At 43.3% G+C, this 17156-nt stretch overlaps 1 protein-coding gene across 1 annotated transcript in view; it reads left to right on the plus strand.

Moving 5' to 3' along the window:
* Positions 1–17156, plus strand: part of MINDY2 (MINDY lysine 48 deubiquitinase 2) — an 87242-nt gene that overhangs the window by 58751 nt on the left and 11335 nt on the right. Inside the window, exons 6-7 of the mRNA XM_068275522.1 lie at positions 1664–1806; positions 13743–13916. Of these exons, the coding sequence (XP_068131623.1) occupies positions 1664–1806; positions 13743–13916 (317 nt within the window). The remainder of the gene's footprint in view (positions 1–1663; positions 1807–13742; positions 13917–17156) is intronic.

Raw genomic sequence — 17156 nt, forward strand, 5'->3', positions numbered from 1 at the left:
GGTAAATATTTACATGTTTTTTTATTTTTTTTATTATTGTAATGTTTTTTTTTGTTTTTTTTTGTATTAAACATTTTATTTGGGTATTTTTGGGAGGGTGGGATGTAAGCCATAGTTTTATAATGTAAATGTGTCTTGAGTTTTATTTTTTTCACTTTTAGTTGTAGTTTTAATTTTTGGCCACAAGATGGTGGCCATGAGTTTGTTTACATGACGTCACTCTAAGCGTAACATACGCTTAGAGCGACGTATGGGGGACGTTACAGCCAGAAAAAGCGCAGCTTCCGAGAGAAGCTGCCGCTTTTTCAGCGGGGGAGAGGAATCCGTGATCGGGCACCATAGCCCGATTCACTGATTGCCAGGCTAACGAACCACGGCCGGGAGCGCGCGGACTCGCACATGGCCTCCTGGACGTAGCTACTATGTCCAGGAGGCCAAAGTAGTTAAAGAATTTTTTCATAACACGTGGGTATAGTAATCACCCTTTGGGATTGCCCTTCCCTCCACAATCAAATGCTCTGCACCTTTCCACAAGTAATTATGAGACCATTCTCTTTTTTTGGAGCTACAGTTTCTTAAAAGAAATACTTCAAAGCAACATTAACCGCTTTCATCACACAAAATTATGAGATTGATTAACAAAATGTCATTGACCACCCTTCCTTATGTACCTGAGATCATGGAAAATAAAAAAATATATACTTACCTGGGACTTCCTCCAGCTCTCTTAAGGCTAATTGGTCCCTCACTGTCCTCCACCGCCGCTTGGATCCTCCGCTTGGCAGGGGCATTCTGCGTAGTAGTAGTGCAGAGGATCCAGGTGGCGCAGGAGGTTGGCGAGGGACTGATAAGCCTGAAGGGGACTGGAGGAAACCCCATGTATGCATTTTTTTTCCTGTGATCTCAGGTTTACTTTGACACCTTTAGCTAATTTTCTTTATATTAAATCCATTATATATTTAGGTCACACTCCATATGTTTCATCACACTAGGCTTGCGTAGGGATGTGCTAATCAGGGTTCCTTCTTTTAATACCCTATAAATCAGTAATAGTAATAATCGTAATATTTGTATAGCGCTTTTCTCCTGTTGGACTCAAAGCACTCGAGCCGCAGCGGCTAAAGTAGACCACCTGCAGTGTTAGGAAGTCTTGCCCAAGGACTTCTTACTGAATAGGTACTAACCCTATCCAGGATTGGAATCCTGGTCTTCCATGTCAAAGGCAGAGCCCTTAACCAGTACACTATACAGCCACACAGTAGTGCCTAGCTTATGAGCTACATTCAGCCTCCATGCATTGAGAGAGAAACCATCTACAAGAACTAATTTGAACTAGGCATGGCTGCTCTTTTCCACTCCTGAGACCTCTCGCTTTCAAGTTAGTTGCCCCATTTTTCTCCCCGTTCCAACTACCCTGCTAACGGCTGATATATCTTCCAGTGTACAAAAGCAGTTTCTTGCTTTTTTTAGCAGTACTGCCTCTCCTTACTGTGTTGTGGAGATCTGCAGAACAGCCAGGCAATGTGCGTTGTTTAAAAGGAAATTGATATGGCAGCCTCCATATTTTTCTCGCTTCAGGTATCCTTTAAGTTGCAGCAGGTTTCTAGGACTCATTTTGTATTGTGATTACATCTGACTACTACATTATTATGTTCTCTTCTAGGTTATGTAGCTGAACAGTTTTTAAATGGAACAGCCACACAGCTAACTTACCATGGACTAAGTGAGCTGACGTCAACACTTCAAGAAGGAGAACTTTGTGTATTCTTTAGGAACAATCACTTTAGCACTATGACCAAATATAAGGTAGGAAATAGTTTGTCAGCTTTTATGTTGTTGTAACTCACAATTTAAGTAGATGTTTACAATGATCAGAAGCCCATTTTTATGGTTCTTTGGTCCTTTTATTGGCAGACTTAAAGGGAACCTTAAGTGAGAGGAATATGGGGGCAGACATCTTCATTATCTTCTAACCATTGCAAGTTCTGAAAATGAAAAAACTAGGGGAAGCGTCTACTTGCAGATATCAGAAAGTTTATTAACCATCTTAGCGGTATGGACGAGCTCAGCTCGTCCATCACCGCCGATGGCTGCCGCTCAGGCCCTGCTGGGCCGATTTTGTTCAAATAAAGAGCAGCACACGCAGCCGGCACTTTGCCAGCCGCGTGTGCTGCCCGATCGCCGCCGCTCTGCGGCGATTCGCCGCGAGCAGCGGCGAAAGAGGGTCCCCCCAGCCGCCTGAGCCCAGCGTAGCCGGAACAAAAAGTTCCGGCCAGCGCTAAGGGCTGGATCGGAGGCGGCTGACGTCAGGACGTCGGCTGACGTCCATGACGTCACTCCGCTCGTCGCTATGGCGACGATCTAAACAAAACAAGGAAGGCCGCTCATTGCGGCCTTCCTTGTTTATTCTGGGCGCCGGAGGCGATCGGAAGATCGCCTCCGGAGCGCCCTCTAGTGGGCTTTCATGCAGCCAACTTTCAGTTGGCTGCATGAAATCGTTTTTTTTAAATTTAAAAAAAACCCTCCCGCAGCCGCCCTGGCGATCTTAATAGAACGCCAGGGTGGTTAAGCAGAATCAAATTGCAGTCACATAAAACACCCTAATCCCCCCCTAAAATACACGGCCGTGTATAGCTGTGATGTCAGCTGACCACTCACGCTAATTCACACATACCAGCAATACAAGAACGCTCAAGTATTTCTTTTGTAAATAGTGCAGCGCTCAACATTCAACAGTGTATTTACATGAAGTGCAAAGCATAACAACCATAGAACGCTAAACAAGTCCCATTGGTTCAAAGAAATAGTCCAGTCTGAATAGTCTAACTTGTTATCCTTCTCCAATCTATAGTTTGGAAAATACAATGCGCTCACCAGAACTTGTGGCTGATTTGTAAGGATCAGTGGTAATCACATATGGTCAACGATAATCCTCATGAACCCTTGTGCTTCTTTTTAGCAGCAACTCAGATGCAAACAAAGAAGAGCAGACATAGCGTAATCACGTTTCAAACGGCTTAATAGCACCCTCACTCTAACTTATACTGTGAAACACCGTGAAAACACTGTGCAATAACCTTCCCCAGTGTTTAATGGCAAAGTTGCACGCTCACCAGATATATAGGCTGATCTTGCAAAGGACCAGCTAACACGCTTGCAGAGATATTCTCATTCAATTCATCCAGCGTCTTGCTCCACTCGGACTCCTATCCAGTCTCTGTCTCCCAAGTCCCTGCTCACTGCTGCTGGTAGCTCATGAAGCTGCTCCCCCGACCAGAAACTGGCTGAGCACATGAAAGCAAAACTCTTCACAGTCTGGGTCCTGTCAGCGAGCCGAGCCACGTTCATTCACTCGGCCGCTCACCCCACAGTACCAGATTTCCTCCCTTATCCCTTGGACCAGTTAAAAGAAATGTAGGGAGTGGTCCTGAGACCTAGTGATAAGGGAGGATATCTGGTACTTTGGGGTGAGCGGCTCTATATGGAAGAAGCCAATAGACAGCTCAATGATCCTGAAGTGTATTTAAGACTTAGAGGAAATCCTTTTCCTGACATTAAGTCATTGAATGGAAAACTTGATGCAGCCTTCTCTGTTGGAATTAACGCAAATGAGTGGAGGTATATGAAGGTGGACACATATCGAATACCAATACTCTGATACCAAAGATACATAAAAATCAGTACCATCCGCCGGGAAGACCAATTGTGTCAGCCATAGGGGGTCCCCTCGAGAAGGTTTGTACCTTCCTTGATAGTATCTTGAAGCCTTTGGTTGAGGGGTTACCCTCTTTTGCTTGAGACACAGGTGAAGTGTTATCTCTGCTTGATGGTCTTCATATTGCATCGACTGATCTGCTAGTTGGTATTGATGTAGAATCTTTGTATACCTCCATTCCCCACCATATTCGGATGGCTGCAGTCAAATTTTTTCTCACCCAGGTGGGACAAATGCATAACGAGAGGAAACAACTTGTATTGGATCTCCTGGTTTTAACCATGAACTGCTTTAGGTTTGGTGACTCTTTTTTTTTTTCCGCCAGATCAGGGGGATGTCTATGGTGGTGGCGTGTGCCCCTGTATATGCTTGCCTGCACCTTGGGCTTTGGGAACGAAGCGAAGTGTATGCGAATCAGGCCTTTGGGGCACACACAGTCTCCTAGATTCGTTACATCGATGACGTCTTCCTGGTCTAGTGTGGCTCTAGAGGAGAACTATCTGTATTCCTTGATCACCTTAACATGAATGACAGAAATCTATGTTTGACCCATGTGGTTGATGAGGGCCAAATAAGCTTTCTTGACTTGTGTATCAAAAAAGAAGGTGAGAGTATCTCCACTTGTACTTTCAGGAAACCTACTGTCGGAAACATGTTGCTACATGCCATTCGAGCTTTCATCCACCAGCACAGGTGCGGGGCATACCCACAGGCCAATTCCTGCGTATATGCAGGAATTGTTCCAACGAAAGTGACTTTCAACTTGAGGCTGAGGCAGTGACAGCTAGGTTCAAACAGAGGATATGAAGACTCTGTCCTTCAGGAGGCAAAAGTGAGAGCAGAATCTACACCCAGAACTGACCTCTTGACACGGGGAAAAAAAACGTAGATCCCATAAACCTGATGAGTCGATCAGACTGATTACAAAATATTGGAGTCAACTTAGAGGTATTTTGTCAAGACACTGGCATCTGTTACAACTTGATTCTACGATCTCCCGTTTAGTGGGGGGTGTTAGCTCAATTTCATCGGAGGCAGCTACAAGATGACTTAGCAGAATAATCTGCAACCCAGGTTAAAGTTCTCCCCCAATCCAAGTGAATACCCTCTCTCCAGCTGGGAGACACGGACCACGAACACTTAAGTTGGTGGAACAGCATCTGAAATCTTTATTTACAGGTCAATCTTATATACACACTGATGTTGGGGAAAAACCAGATTAGACCGGAGTGCCCATAGAAAGTATTTGAAACAATAGCATAGACATGGTACAGACAGCAGAGACAATAGGATTTGTTATTCTGTAAACAACTGGCAGAGGTAGACTTTGTTACATGTGTTAATTTTCAATAGACCAGGTTCTTATCAACAATGCATGAATAGGTCTGAGTCTTCAGATCTCTGTCACAGTGGCTTGTATGGTAATATACCAAGCGGGTATTCAAATACAGGTTTGTCTCCTGTATGGCAGAATAATGTGTTTCTGGCCAGACAGAAGACAAAATGAAAATTTGATGTGCTGTATATCGTTTAATATCAGGGTGGTTCAAGTAGCACATTATTACAACCTTTCAGGGGGCTATCCCAAAATGATGGCAAGGAGGGCACCCAACCTACGTGATCTGTCAGCTGCGACCTGTAGTACCGTCAAGTATGTGGTTGGGCCCTCACTGCCGTCCAAAAGGGATGTACTCCTGCACGAATTGTAGTGCGTGTCATCTGGTGGAAAGAACTGACGTGTTCACGGATTCTGATTCGAGACACGAATTCAGTGTGCGGTCGTTTATCAACTGTAACTCTAAATATGTGTTGTACATGATCACATGTCCATGTGGACTTAAAGTGGAATATAACCCTGCATTTCAACTTTGCTCTAAAACATTATTTACAGTATATTATATGCAACCAGCATTTTTTTTTTTACTAGACCAGCATTGGAAGGGTTACACAGGGCTTTAAAGTTCCTTTAGATTTCTGCAGACACATCCGAAGCTGAAATAGATACATTTTGTTTACATAATGTATCTAAGTGTTGAATGTGACTCATCTCTCTCACTGAGAAGGAGCTTGGAGGACAGCCAAAGAGTGTGTAACTGTTTATCAATAGATGCATGTAACTAAATAGAATGTATCTATCTGAACTTCTGCATATCTCTCCAGGACCTTTAAACCTCTGTGTTTAACCCTTCCAATGCTGGTCTAGTAAAAAAAAAATGCTTTTTGCATATAATATGCTGTAAATAATATTTTAGAGCAAAGTTGAAATGCAGGGTTATATTCCGCTTTAAATATGTTGGTGAGACGACACACACACTGAAAAGCCGGATTCAGGAACACGCCAGCAATATAAAAAATGCGACTATTGGCTCACCACTTGGTGAAAATGTTCTAAAATTACATGACAGTGACCCTGACACTCTTAGATTTAAAGGGTTTTACGAAATGAATATACCAGTAAGAGGTGGTGACCTAGAGAGAAATCTGCATCAGATGGAAATCAGGTGGATTTTTAGATTACATACTCTGACACCTAGGGGACTAAATACTGATCTTTCATTGGTCCCTTTTTTTGCCCACTTAGAGGCCACAGAAGCTGGCCCTCTATGGATAGGCGTGCACCGCAATGTTTGTTCTACGATTGGGTGTACGTCTGTCCAGATCGGCTGGTGAAGTGGTTAACTGATATGAGTGGACCAATTTTGATCTGCCCTGTGTATGGTATGGGTCAGAGAAATGGTGCTGAACCCATAGGTAGTGCCTGGTTGTACCCGTCATAATCTGGGATATCCTATCATGAATGTGCATAATGGGTTGAATCACGCTAGGCTATGGCTGGTGTAATATCGATCCTAGGTGTATATTTGATGACTAGGATGGTTGTTGCATCTGCCAGTTTGTGTCAAGTGGTGAACCTTCAATCCATCCTTTTCTCCTGATGGGTTTTTAAACAACTAACTTCCACAATGTTAAATTTGGTGCACACTGCTTGGGAGTGTGTTGTGTGTCCGGGGACAAAAAACTGAATGAGTAGGCCTGTGGGTTTGCTCGGAGTTTGGCCAGAGGATAGATTGAGAGAGGCCAGTCTGAATATAATGCAGCCAGGAGAGGAGGTTTTGATGCATGTGTATTCTCATTGAAATCTCTTTGTAAATGGGATTGGTTATTCATGTCTGTCAGCTGTTGCTGGGGAGACTCTGGTTGCGCTCCTATTGGCTAAGCTGCCTCCTGTAAAACTTTTTAAGAGAAACTGTCCGTCCAGCCCTCTACGTTTGAGAAAGCCTGGAGGACGGCCGGGCGAAACATGTCACGTGACATGGCCCGCTGGTCAGCTGACGTCATTGCGCTGACACTGCCGCGCTGAGCGAGGAGCTGGCTGCCTTAGCATGTCTCCTGCTGCGAGAAGTCTTATGCACGCTATCCATTCAGTGGAGCTAATGGTGCGAACCAGCGTTTAATCTACACTTAACGGTGGAGGACATTCAAGTCATCAGCGGAGCCCAGTGGTGGTGAGAGCCCGCTTGGGCAATGTGTATTTACTCTTAAGCCGTACATGGCTAAGGTGTGCATTTCCTGCTCTTGAAACTGTGCCTACACCCTGGAACTGTGTAGATCAAGTGCCTGGATGGCAACAGTGTACACTTGCGCAAAGACTGATGGCTACCTAGCGGTTGGTCCACACCTTGTATCCACTACAGACTGTGTGTATTCTCCAATTGGATAGTGCTTTTCTATGACTAAGTACAACAGGGCGGCAGTGCACACAGATAAAGAAGATGCCCTATACAGCATCCTATGTTACCTTTTGAAGCAAACAATTTTTGATTCAAGCTTGCATGACAGTTGCATTGTGGAGGGTCCACTTAGTCTGTCAGAAATACTTGAGTGTTATTGTATTGCTGGTATGTGTGAATTAGCGTAAGTGGTCAGCTGACGTCACAGCTATACACGGCCGTGTATTTTAGGGGGGGATAAGGGTGTTTTATGTGACAGCTATTTGGTTCTGCTTAATAAACTTTTTCTGATATCTGCAAGTAGACGCTTCCCCTAGTTTTTTCATTTTTAGATCCTGGCGTATAGGAAACCGCTCCCCTGTATAGGGTTACAGATACGTTGTATCTTCTTGCGCTCCCCAATTTTCTATTTTTGTACTTAACCATTTCAAGTTGCCTGGCTGTAATGCTGAGCTTTTGGCTTAAGTTGTGTTTGAGTCACACACGAATCAGGCATGCACCCAGTAGAGTCAGACTACAGTCAAAGCATCTCATCTGCATGCTCATTCAGGGCCAGTGACTTAGGTTTGCAGTGGTCTGCGTTCACTCTGCGATTGTTTTTTTTTAGTTTGATTTTTTTTTTTTTTTTAGAATGCAGTGAAATATATTTAAATTGAGAAAGTGTGTGCTGTGTAAAAAAAAAAGCAGTGCCAGTGACTCTTCTCCAAATGTAGCATTTATGGTTGTGGTCATGGCTATGGAGTGTGTACAAAAATCATCCGACTCCTCAGTTTTTGAAGCCTCCAACTCCAGGTACCCCAAAATTGCTCCAACATCTTGACTTAAACTCCACAGCCCTGGTTGTGGCCAAAAAGTTAAATTTTATTCTACGCACTTCAAATGACTTTGTGCCAGAAGGTTTGAGGCTTGTCTCTGCGCTGTACATATAAGTGGGAAACGTTGTGGTATTTGCACAGTAATGACTTTCTTCTGGCAACTCAACCATGCAGTCTATCTTTCTTCAACTTAAAGAGAATCTGTATTGTTAAAATCGCACAAAAGTAAACATACCAGTGTGTTAGGGGACATCTCCTATTCCCCTTTGTCACAATTTCACCGCTCCCCGCCGCATTAAAAGTGGTTAAAAACAGTTTTAAAAAGTTTGTTTATAAACAAACAAAATGGCCACCAAAACAGGCAGTAGGTTGATGTACAGCATGTCCACACATAGAAAATACATCCATACACAAGCAGGCTGTATACAGCCTTCCTTTTGAATCTCAAGAGATCATTTGTGTGTTTCTTTCCCCCCTGAGGGGGGAGTGCATAGCAGAACCACAACACTGAAGAACTTGGCAGCCTTCCAGACACAGGCTGACAAGTCTGACAGGGGAAAGATACATTGATTTATTACAGAGACTGTGATAGTACAAAGTGCTGCAGTAAGCCAGAACACATTAGAATAGCTTTTGGAACTTGTAGGATGATAAAAAACAGGATGCAATTTTTGTTACGGAGTCTCTTTAAAGTGCCTCCTTATTGTGCTTCTTGAAACTGCCGCACATTTTCTCAGAGTCCTGTATTTTAGTTATTTGTGGGTTTTACCTTGCATTCCAAACAATTTTTCTGGCAGTTGTGGCTAACATTTTAGTTAAGTAAAAAGGTCACTGTGGTTTCTCCAACCGCAGTCACCTATGGAAAAGAGGTAGACCAGGAACCCAATAGTGCAGTATCGTTAGGTATTTTGAGGTGATAGAATTGTCTATAATTATACTCACAAGGGTGGGTTGCAGTCCCTGCAACCACCATATGTTCTTTCAGGGAAATAACCGTCCACGCTCTGTAAAACTACCTCCTTTACTTTCTAATAGGGGCAGTGTGGTGGTACAGTTGGTAGCACTCTTGCCTTGCAGGGCTGGGTAACCAGTACGTATCCCAGCCAGGTCCACATCTGCAAGAAGTTTGTATGCGGGGAAGGGGGGGCATATGTCTGCGTGGGTTTCCACAGGGCAGTCCGGTTTCCTCCAACATCCCAAAAACATACAGAAGTTAATTGGCTTCCCCACAAAATTGGCAGCAGACTACAATAGACATATGACTATGGTACGGATTAGATTGTGAGCTCCTCTGAGGGACAGTTAGTGACATGACTATATACTCTGTACAGCGCTGCGGAAGATGTTGTCGCCATTTAAATCCTAAACAATAATAGAGTTAACATACATTTGGTGCCTCCACCCATTTACAAAACTCCAACTGCAACAAACACTGTTTGTTGCAGTTGGCATTCAGTTTAGAGGTGGTGGGGTGAGTTCCCTGGAGGTGAGAGGTCCAGGGCTTGCCCGCACTTCCCTCTAGGTGTCGCATGGTGGTTTGGGGGCCCCAGTGAGTGAGAGAGACCTGGGGCCCCTGGGCTGTCATGTGGACCAGTGTTTGTGATTTTCTATTTTGGTTCCTGCCATCTTTCTGGGCATTCTGGGACGTTTTGTCCACCACATTTGTATGCGCCATACTTTTTCCCGCCTCCCATTTACCGTATTGGAGGGAGGGATTATGTTAAAGGGAACCTTAACTGTAAAAAAAAAAGAAAAATGAATTTTACTTACCTGGGGCATCTACCAGCACCCTGCAGCCATCCTGTGCCCTCGCAGTCACTCATGGCTCCTCTGGTGCCCTGCTGCCAGCTAGTTTTGTTTTTGCCAACTGGGAGTTGGCTGGCCGCCATGCGTGCGTTTTTACGCATCCCTGCTGGTGCAGGAAGCTATTGCAGACATCAATAAGTACATTTTTACGCGTTACGGTTGTAATATGGTAAGGATATATATAAATAAAGGTCCCCCTATTGGGGACCTTTCTTATTTGTACACTGTATGCACTTTACCTCTAGAATTGTGGCCATATGTTTGTATATTTTACCTCTTTATTATGGATTGTTGTTATTTATGAGTAATTCACTATCTTGAGAGGGGAACCTGCATTATCTAATCAGTGTTTACTATTTGAATATTCATGGACACCGGGGTTATCACTTTTAGTAATTTTTAATTGGTTTTATTGTGTTTGTGGTTGGAATTTAATACAGTTTTATACTTTGGATACTATTGTCAGTGTGGTGTTATATAGGGGTATCTTTTCTTGTTTTATTGCTCATTCCTGTTTGGCCCTAGCACACCTTGTCATATCATACTGTCTTATCCTAATTGCTTGTATGGTGCTGGTCCACATTTTTGTTAATTCCAGTATACTTAAACTGTCCGTGTCTGCTGCAGGCTCAGTCCGCAATCCACATACATGCTCCCCACGTGGTTGCCAGAGTAATGGCATGTGAGGCGTCACACACGTACCTACGTATCCGGCGGCAACCACATGTGGCGCATGTATGTGGAGCTTGGACGAAGCTAGCAGCAGACACAGACAAGTAAATTATACTGGGGGGCACATTTTACATTCCTCTCTATTCAGATTCAATCGGTAAGAGATCTGTCTCTTGGTTGATCTGCCCATCATCGCTAAATGTATGGACAACTTTACTCTTAGGATTAATGCTAGTTAACTACATGTTGTTGAAGTTTTCATTTTATATAACAAAGAGCTCAAGTGCACAGGCTGGGATCTTACAGACAATGTTAGAATCCTGTGCTTTTATATTAAACTAGTGACTTAGCCCGTTTAAAAACGGATTAGGTCTGTCATTAATGCCACCGCACGCCCGACGCACACGCACGCCCGCCCCTTCTGGCCCCGTTGTCCTCTGGCTCTCTGCAGTAGTTCTGCGTCTGTCCCTGCACATGCGCAGTGCAAAAAAGCACTGACACTGGGATGGACGCAGGGACATTAGGCTTTTATTGGGTAGGATGGACTTTAGCTTGCAATAAAATGATCTGGTGCAGTGATCCCATGCCCTGTAAAAGCACATTTCCCATTACTCATATCTCTTTGGTAGGGAATTAAAGGCTCTATAACTAGCTGATCATGTGAAGAGCATGAAAAGGGGAAATTTCAGGATCCCGGTTGATTAGTGATTCAAATATTCATATGTCATGGAGTAAAGAGAAATGACTTTTTTTCTGACTTGTGAGAACATGAATTGTGAGTTGCATAAGCGATTAGTGCATGGCCTGGCGTATTATCTGTCTGCTCCTGGTCACAGGAAGAGCATTGACATTTCTGAACACTTGGTCTGTTTTTATCTCATAGAGTTAGATTTTTGCCAGTTATGTGTTAATATTGTAAAACACATTTTCTGCTGCAAATGACCTACATAAAAGAGCTGGTTTCTGCTGAGTAGATTCTGCAAATTGTGAATTATATGCTATTTTTCAAAGCTGTAATTGCAGCTCCCTTTACTTCCTGCATTGTAAAGTGCTGAAATAACTGCATGCCCAAATACCCCCTAGGATCTTTCTATCAAATTATCACATCAGCAACACCGTGTTCAGCATGAAATGGAAATGTTAAATGAAGAGAACAAAGGGAAATACAAGACCATTTTACATGCCTTGATTCATGGTTTTATATTTTTCTTGCTTTACTAGTGTGACTTTAGTATACATTTTTATTTCATTTCGTGTTTGCAGTCCAATGGATTCACGCACCTGTGTCATGCATGTGGAAAATTTGTATTTTACTCTGGCAGATTTGAATGTTTTTGTTTTTTGATTGGTCATTTGGACAAAGACCTGTAACAGAAATTGGGTTTAGTTTTTGAAAGCAGTTGCAATGGGCTGTGGAGTCGGAGTTGAGGAGTCAGAGCCAATTTGGGTACCTGGAGTCGGTGGTTTCAATAAACTGAGGAGTCGGAATTGGATGATTTTTGAACCAAATCTATAGCCTTTGTAAAAATTAGACTAAGGAGTTGGAGCGATGTTGGAGCAATTTTGGATACCTAGAATCAGTCGGTGGTTTCATAAACTGAGGAGTCGGATGGTTTTTGTACCGACTCCACAGCCCTGGCAGTCGCCACCAGGGAAGGGACCTACATTACAGGCATCCAGTTAAGATTGGCTAAACTCTGGATAATTTGACCACTTCAATATAACATGAGTTCAATCTGTTTATAGTATTCAAAATCTTTTGGCCCTCGTACTTGATGGAGGTTGTAAAATTGGCCAATCCGATCTGGATTTGGTACACACCCAAACCAATCTGTAAATACCAACACTAAATGCAATTTTGCCACTTCCTTCATTACCTGAAACAAAGATGTATACTACTACTGTATAATAATACTGTATACTACTAGAATGAGTATTACTGGGTAAGCTTATTAAAGGGAGACTAAAATTGAATTGGCTAAAAAGAAAAAAAAATACTTTTCACAGTGGTGGTGGTTATGGCCTGAAACCACACAAAGAATTGACACAGAGAAGCACCTTTAGTAAAGATTAAAACTCTTATGTAAAACTAGCTGAAGATCCGGCATTGCTCGGGTATGTGTTTGCTGTTGGCTCCGACACACGGTCGGTCAATGACCAAGTTTGTGAACTTTGGGGTCCTTGGCATGAATACTGTGAAAATGAAAGTAGTTTAACTTTTCCTATTGAAATCAATCAAACAAATCTGATTGGCTGTTTGTGGCTCTGCCCCCTTTTGTGAATTTGAATCCCAGTCACCCAATGACTGACTGTATCAGGTTTGAGGCATCTGCTATTAACAATGTAAGAATAGCTATAATTTAAATACTCTCCTTTGAAAATCAATAGGTGAATTTTGATTGGCTGTTGTAGGCTACATCCATTTTCCTGAATATTAATCCCAGTCACTCACTGACCAACTGTGCCTAGTTTGAGAACCCTGCGATTAACAGTGTAAGAATGGCTTTTACATTTTCCCATTTAAAATGAATGACTGGAATTTGATTGGCTGCTTTATGCACCGCCCACTTGCACTGAATTTTTTACCTCAGCCACCAAATGACCATCTATGCCAAGTTTGGGGATTCTGGCTTTATTACTGTGAGATTAGCAGTTTTCTACATTTTCCCATTGACGCGAATGGGGAAATCTGATTGGCTGTTTGTGGTTCCGCCCAGGTACGCATGGGTGAGGGGGGTGCAAAGGCACAGATGGGGACAAAGAGGGACAGAGGTACAGGAAGGGGCTAAGAGGGGGGACACTAGAGTCAAAGGGGGCTCAGGGGAAAGAGGTGGAACAATGTTCTGACTTAAGATCGGATTCAGGTTAAGAACAACCCTACAAGTCCCTATGTCATTTGTTAACTGGGGGCTACCTGGTAATCTGTTTCAGGGCAGACAATGTGGTGTTTGTAGTAATCTTCTTTACAATGTAACTTTATACTATTTTTTTTCTTGGTTTTAGGGACTGCTGTATTTGCTTGTTACAGACCAGGGATTTCTTACAGAAGAAAATATAGTCTGGGAAAGTTTACATAATGTCGATGGAGATGGAAATTTTTGTGATGCCGATTTCCACTTAAGACCTCCATCCGATCCGGAGACTGTTTACCAGGGACAGCAAGATCAAATTGATCAGGTATAGAAAGATCTTAAATAAGAGTACTGTACTCTGAAATGGCTTTCTAAACACGACTTACCCTATCCTTTCAATCTAAAAGAAAAGTGCAATACCAAGTGTATCTGGGGGCCCATGGGAAGGGGAATGTCGTTGACTGACAGAAAGCTGCACTTTGCATTTTGAAGTGCTTTCATTTAATTGTTTGAACTACCATATACACTCAAGTATGAGCCAATCCAAGTATAGGCAGATACCCCCCTACCCCACACTATAAAAACTTAAATTAAACTACTGTAATTGCCAGTAAAATTACCTTAAGATCTAAAACACATAAAAGCTCCTATAATTAAGACATCCTATTCTGCAGTTGCGTTGTGTTAGGATCTAGTTCTGAGAGGAATCATGGTGAGATTACACTGTGTAGTGTAGATGCAGCAGCTTGTGGTGGTCTTAAAGTGTACCTGAGATGGTACACTGGACATTATTTATACTTACCTGGTGCATCCTCCAGCACCATGGCCTCCTTTGACATCCTCTTTGCTCCCTCCATTCTGGAGCTATGACTCCCGGTAATCCTCTTTGCCCCCTCCATTCTGGAGCTATGACTCCCGGTAATCCTCTTTGCCCCCTCCATTCTGGAGCTATGACTCCCGGTAATCCTCTTTGCCCCCTCCATTCTGGAGCTATGACTCCCGGTAATCCTCTTTGCCCCCTCCATTCTGGAGCTATGACTCCCGGTAATCCTCTTTGCCCCCTCCATTCTGGAGCTATGACTCCCGGTAATCCTCTTTGCCCCCTCCATTCTGGAGCTATGACTCCCGGTAATCCTCTTTGCCCCCTCCATTCTGGAGCTATGACTCCCGGTAATCTGGTCAGTCATGGCTTCTGCGCATTCGCGGCTTGGCTGCAAGTGCCCCCGTCCCCAGGAGTGTTCTGCACCCCAGCCGTGGGTGCGTGACAAGAGGTGCGTGGCTGAGATGTGCATGCATAGAAGAGTACGGCTGGCCAGATTACCAGGAGGCCTACCGCAAGAACGGAGGAACTGAAGAGGACAGTGAGGGAGGCCAAGGTGCTCATGGGGCTGGAGGAAGCCCCAAGTATGTATAAAGAAATCCCAGTGTTACCATCTAAGGGCCATTTAATCCAGTGTCATTTCAGCACCTTGATCAGTTGCTATATTTATTTCAATAGAGCAGCCTCTGTGCCAGAATTAACAGGTGCTGGTACCTGCCTGCAAGAAGAAATTGCCTTGTGCCACATGCAGAATTGCTGCCCAGAAAAGCTGAGGAGACAGGCTAGGGTCAGGTTGTGCCCATTAGGATCAGGCATGATAGATGTGACATGATTCTGCTAGGTTCTTGGTCTACAGTCCAGGAGATAATCTGTCTAATCTGAGCAGACCCTGCATATGCAGAAAAATGAGCTGCGCACTGACGGCCACATGCCTCCTCCTCCCCCCTGCTTGTTTTTTTTTTATTATTATTATTATAATAATCTGTAAAACTGATTGTCGGTACTTGCTCATTGTAACATTTTACCTTTCCCTTTACATTAAATATAGCAGGGATGCCAGCATCTTTTTACTGCTGGCAAAGTGAACCGCTGTGGAAAGGGTGTTTTCCCCATCTATGTAGTGAGCAGGAACATCACTTTATTTCCCACAGTGCTCGGAGAGGGGAGAAGGCTGTGTAATATAGCCTAGGCTAAACACTGCATCGCTACTTGCATTCAGACCGCTGTGTTTTCTATCCAACCTTGACCTGCAACCCAATCGCATGTATGTCCACTTAAACTTGATGATGTGCAATTCAGGTAACCCGCAGACACCCTACATACATTCATGGGGTGCACTATACAGATAATAGAAATGCAAAAATCTCACCATTAAAATTTTATATAGAGAGATCTCCCTGCTTTAACAAGCCCACAGGCATTTTTCTTTTAACGCCCCTCCCCACCTCTTCGCAGTACAGTGAGGTGACGGCCCAGAATCTAATGTATCCGGTTGCAGAGCCCCTAGTGACAGCCATGGTCCCTTATTCTGGACCATGTCCATCATTAGGCCTATACTGGAAAATGTGACATAGGATTGGAAAGGGTTAATAGGAGTCGGGCATTTCAGATGAACGGACACACATTATCAGAGTTTGCAAACTTGGTTCATCTCTGCCTTATAAAAAAAAAAACTGTGCTTTTGCATATCTTTTACAGGAACTGAATGGCTTAATTTTGTATGTGTTATTTTACATGTCAGAAAGATCCATCTGTCATCAGTAGCTGTAGGACAAGCAGGATCACTTGGAGGCAAGGCCATTGAATACATAGAGTTTTTTGGGTGTACCTCTACTTACACAGCATGTTATTACAACAGCATATATCCATTTAGCTTGTATTCTTAATTTACATTTGACGTAACCTGGCCAAAGGCCATGAAGCTCAACTAGTTTGAGATTCTAGTGTTGCTGATGCTGGAAAAAGACAACAACAAAATATAGCCAAGCCAGATGTCTAACAATTTAGTCTCTTGAGAAAACACTGCCAGAATCTTGCAGAATAATTCCTTAGATTAACACGCAGTGGAGGATTCCTTTTAATTATAGCTGGATGAGATATTTGCAGTTTGTCGACTTCCCCAATAGTATTATTTAATGTTTTGTTTCTACTGTAACTAGGTTAAGTATGTTTGCATTTACATTAAAATTTTATGAACATGTACACCTATTACTGCAGGGATGCCCAAACTTTTTTGGTCAAGGGCCGGAACAACGCACTTCAGACTTCTGGGGGGCCGGAACATACATAAAATGATGTTGAAAAACATTACATTGAATCTAGGTTTTGATTTCCCCCAATCCTGCCCCTAGGAGAACTCCCTGCAGCAGCCATTCAGTCATGCAGCACCCAAAGAACGTTTTTGTGCACCAGACAGCGAAGCTTACCCAGGTGACAACCTGCCGTCCAGTTGGACAGCAGTGTCACCTGATGCAGAATTGGATTGGAAGCCAGCAAATTACTGCTTGCTGGCTTCTACATATGTGGATGGGTGGTGCCAGCACTGCAATTCTATATGCAGGCCGCCAATATTTAAAGGTGCATTTGGGCATCATTTATAAATTATAAATTTTTTGCTTGGGGGCCAGTGAAAAAGCCTCAGCGGACTGCATTTGTTGTAGCGGGGAACACCGCCTTGATGGATTTATCCAGGTGCTCCAAATCAGGTGTTAATCAGCTTCTATGCATGCATTTAGAAATCTTGAA

This window comes from Hyperolius riggenbachi, chromosome 3 (assembly GCF_040937935.1).
Source record: "Hyperolius riggenbachi isolate aHypRig1 chromosome 3, aHypRig1.pri, whole genome shotgun sequence".
In the NCBI taxonomy this organism is placed as follows: domain Eukaryota; kingdom Metazoa; phylum Chordata; class Amphibia; order Anura; family Hyperoliidae; genus Hyperolius; species Hyperolius riggenbachi.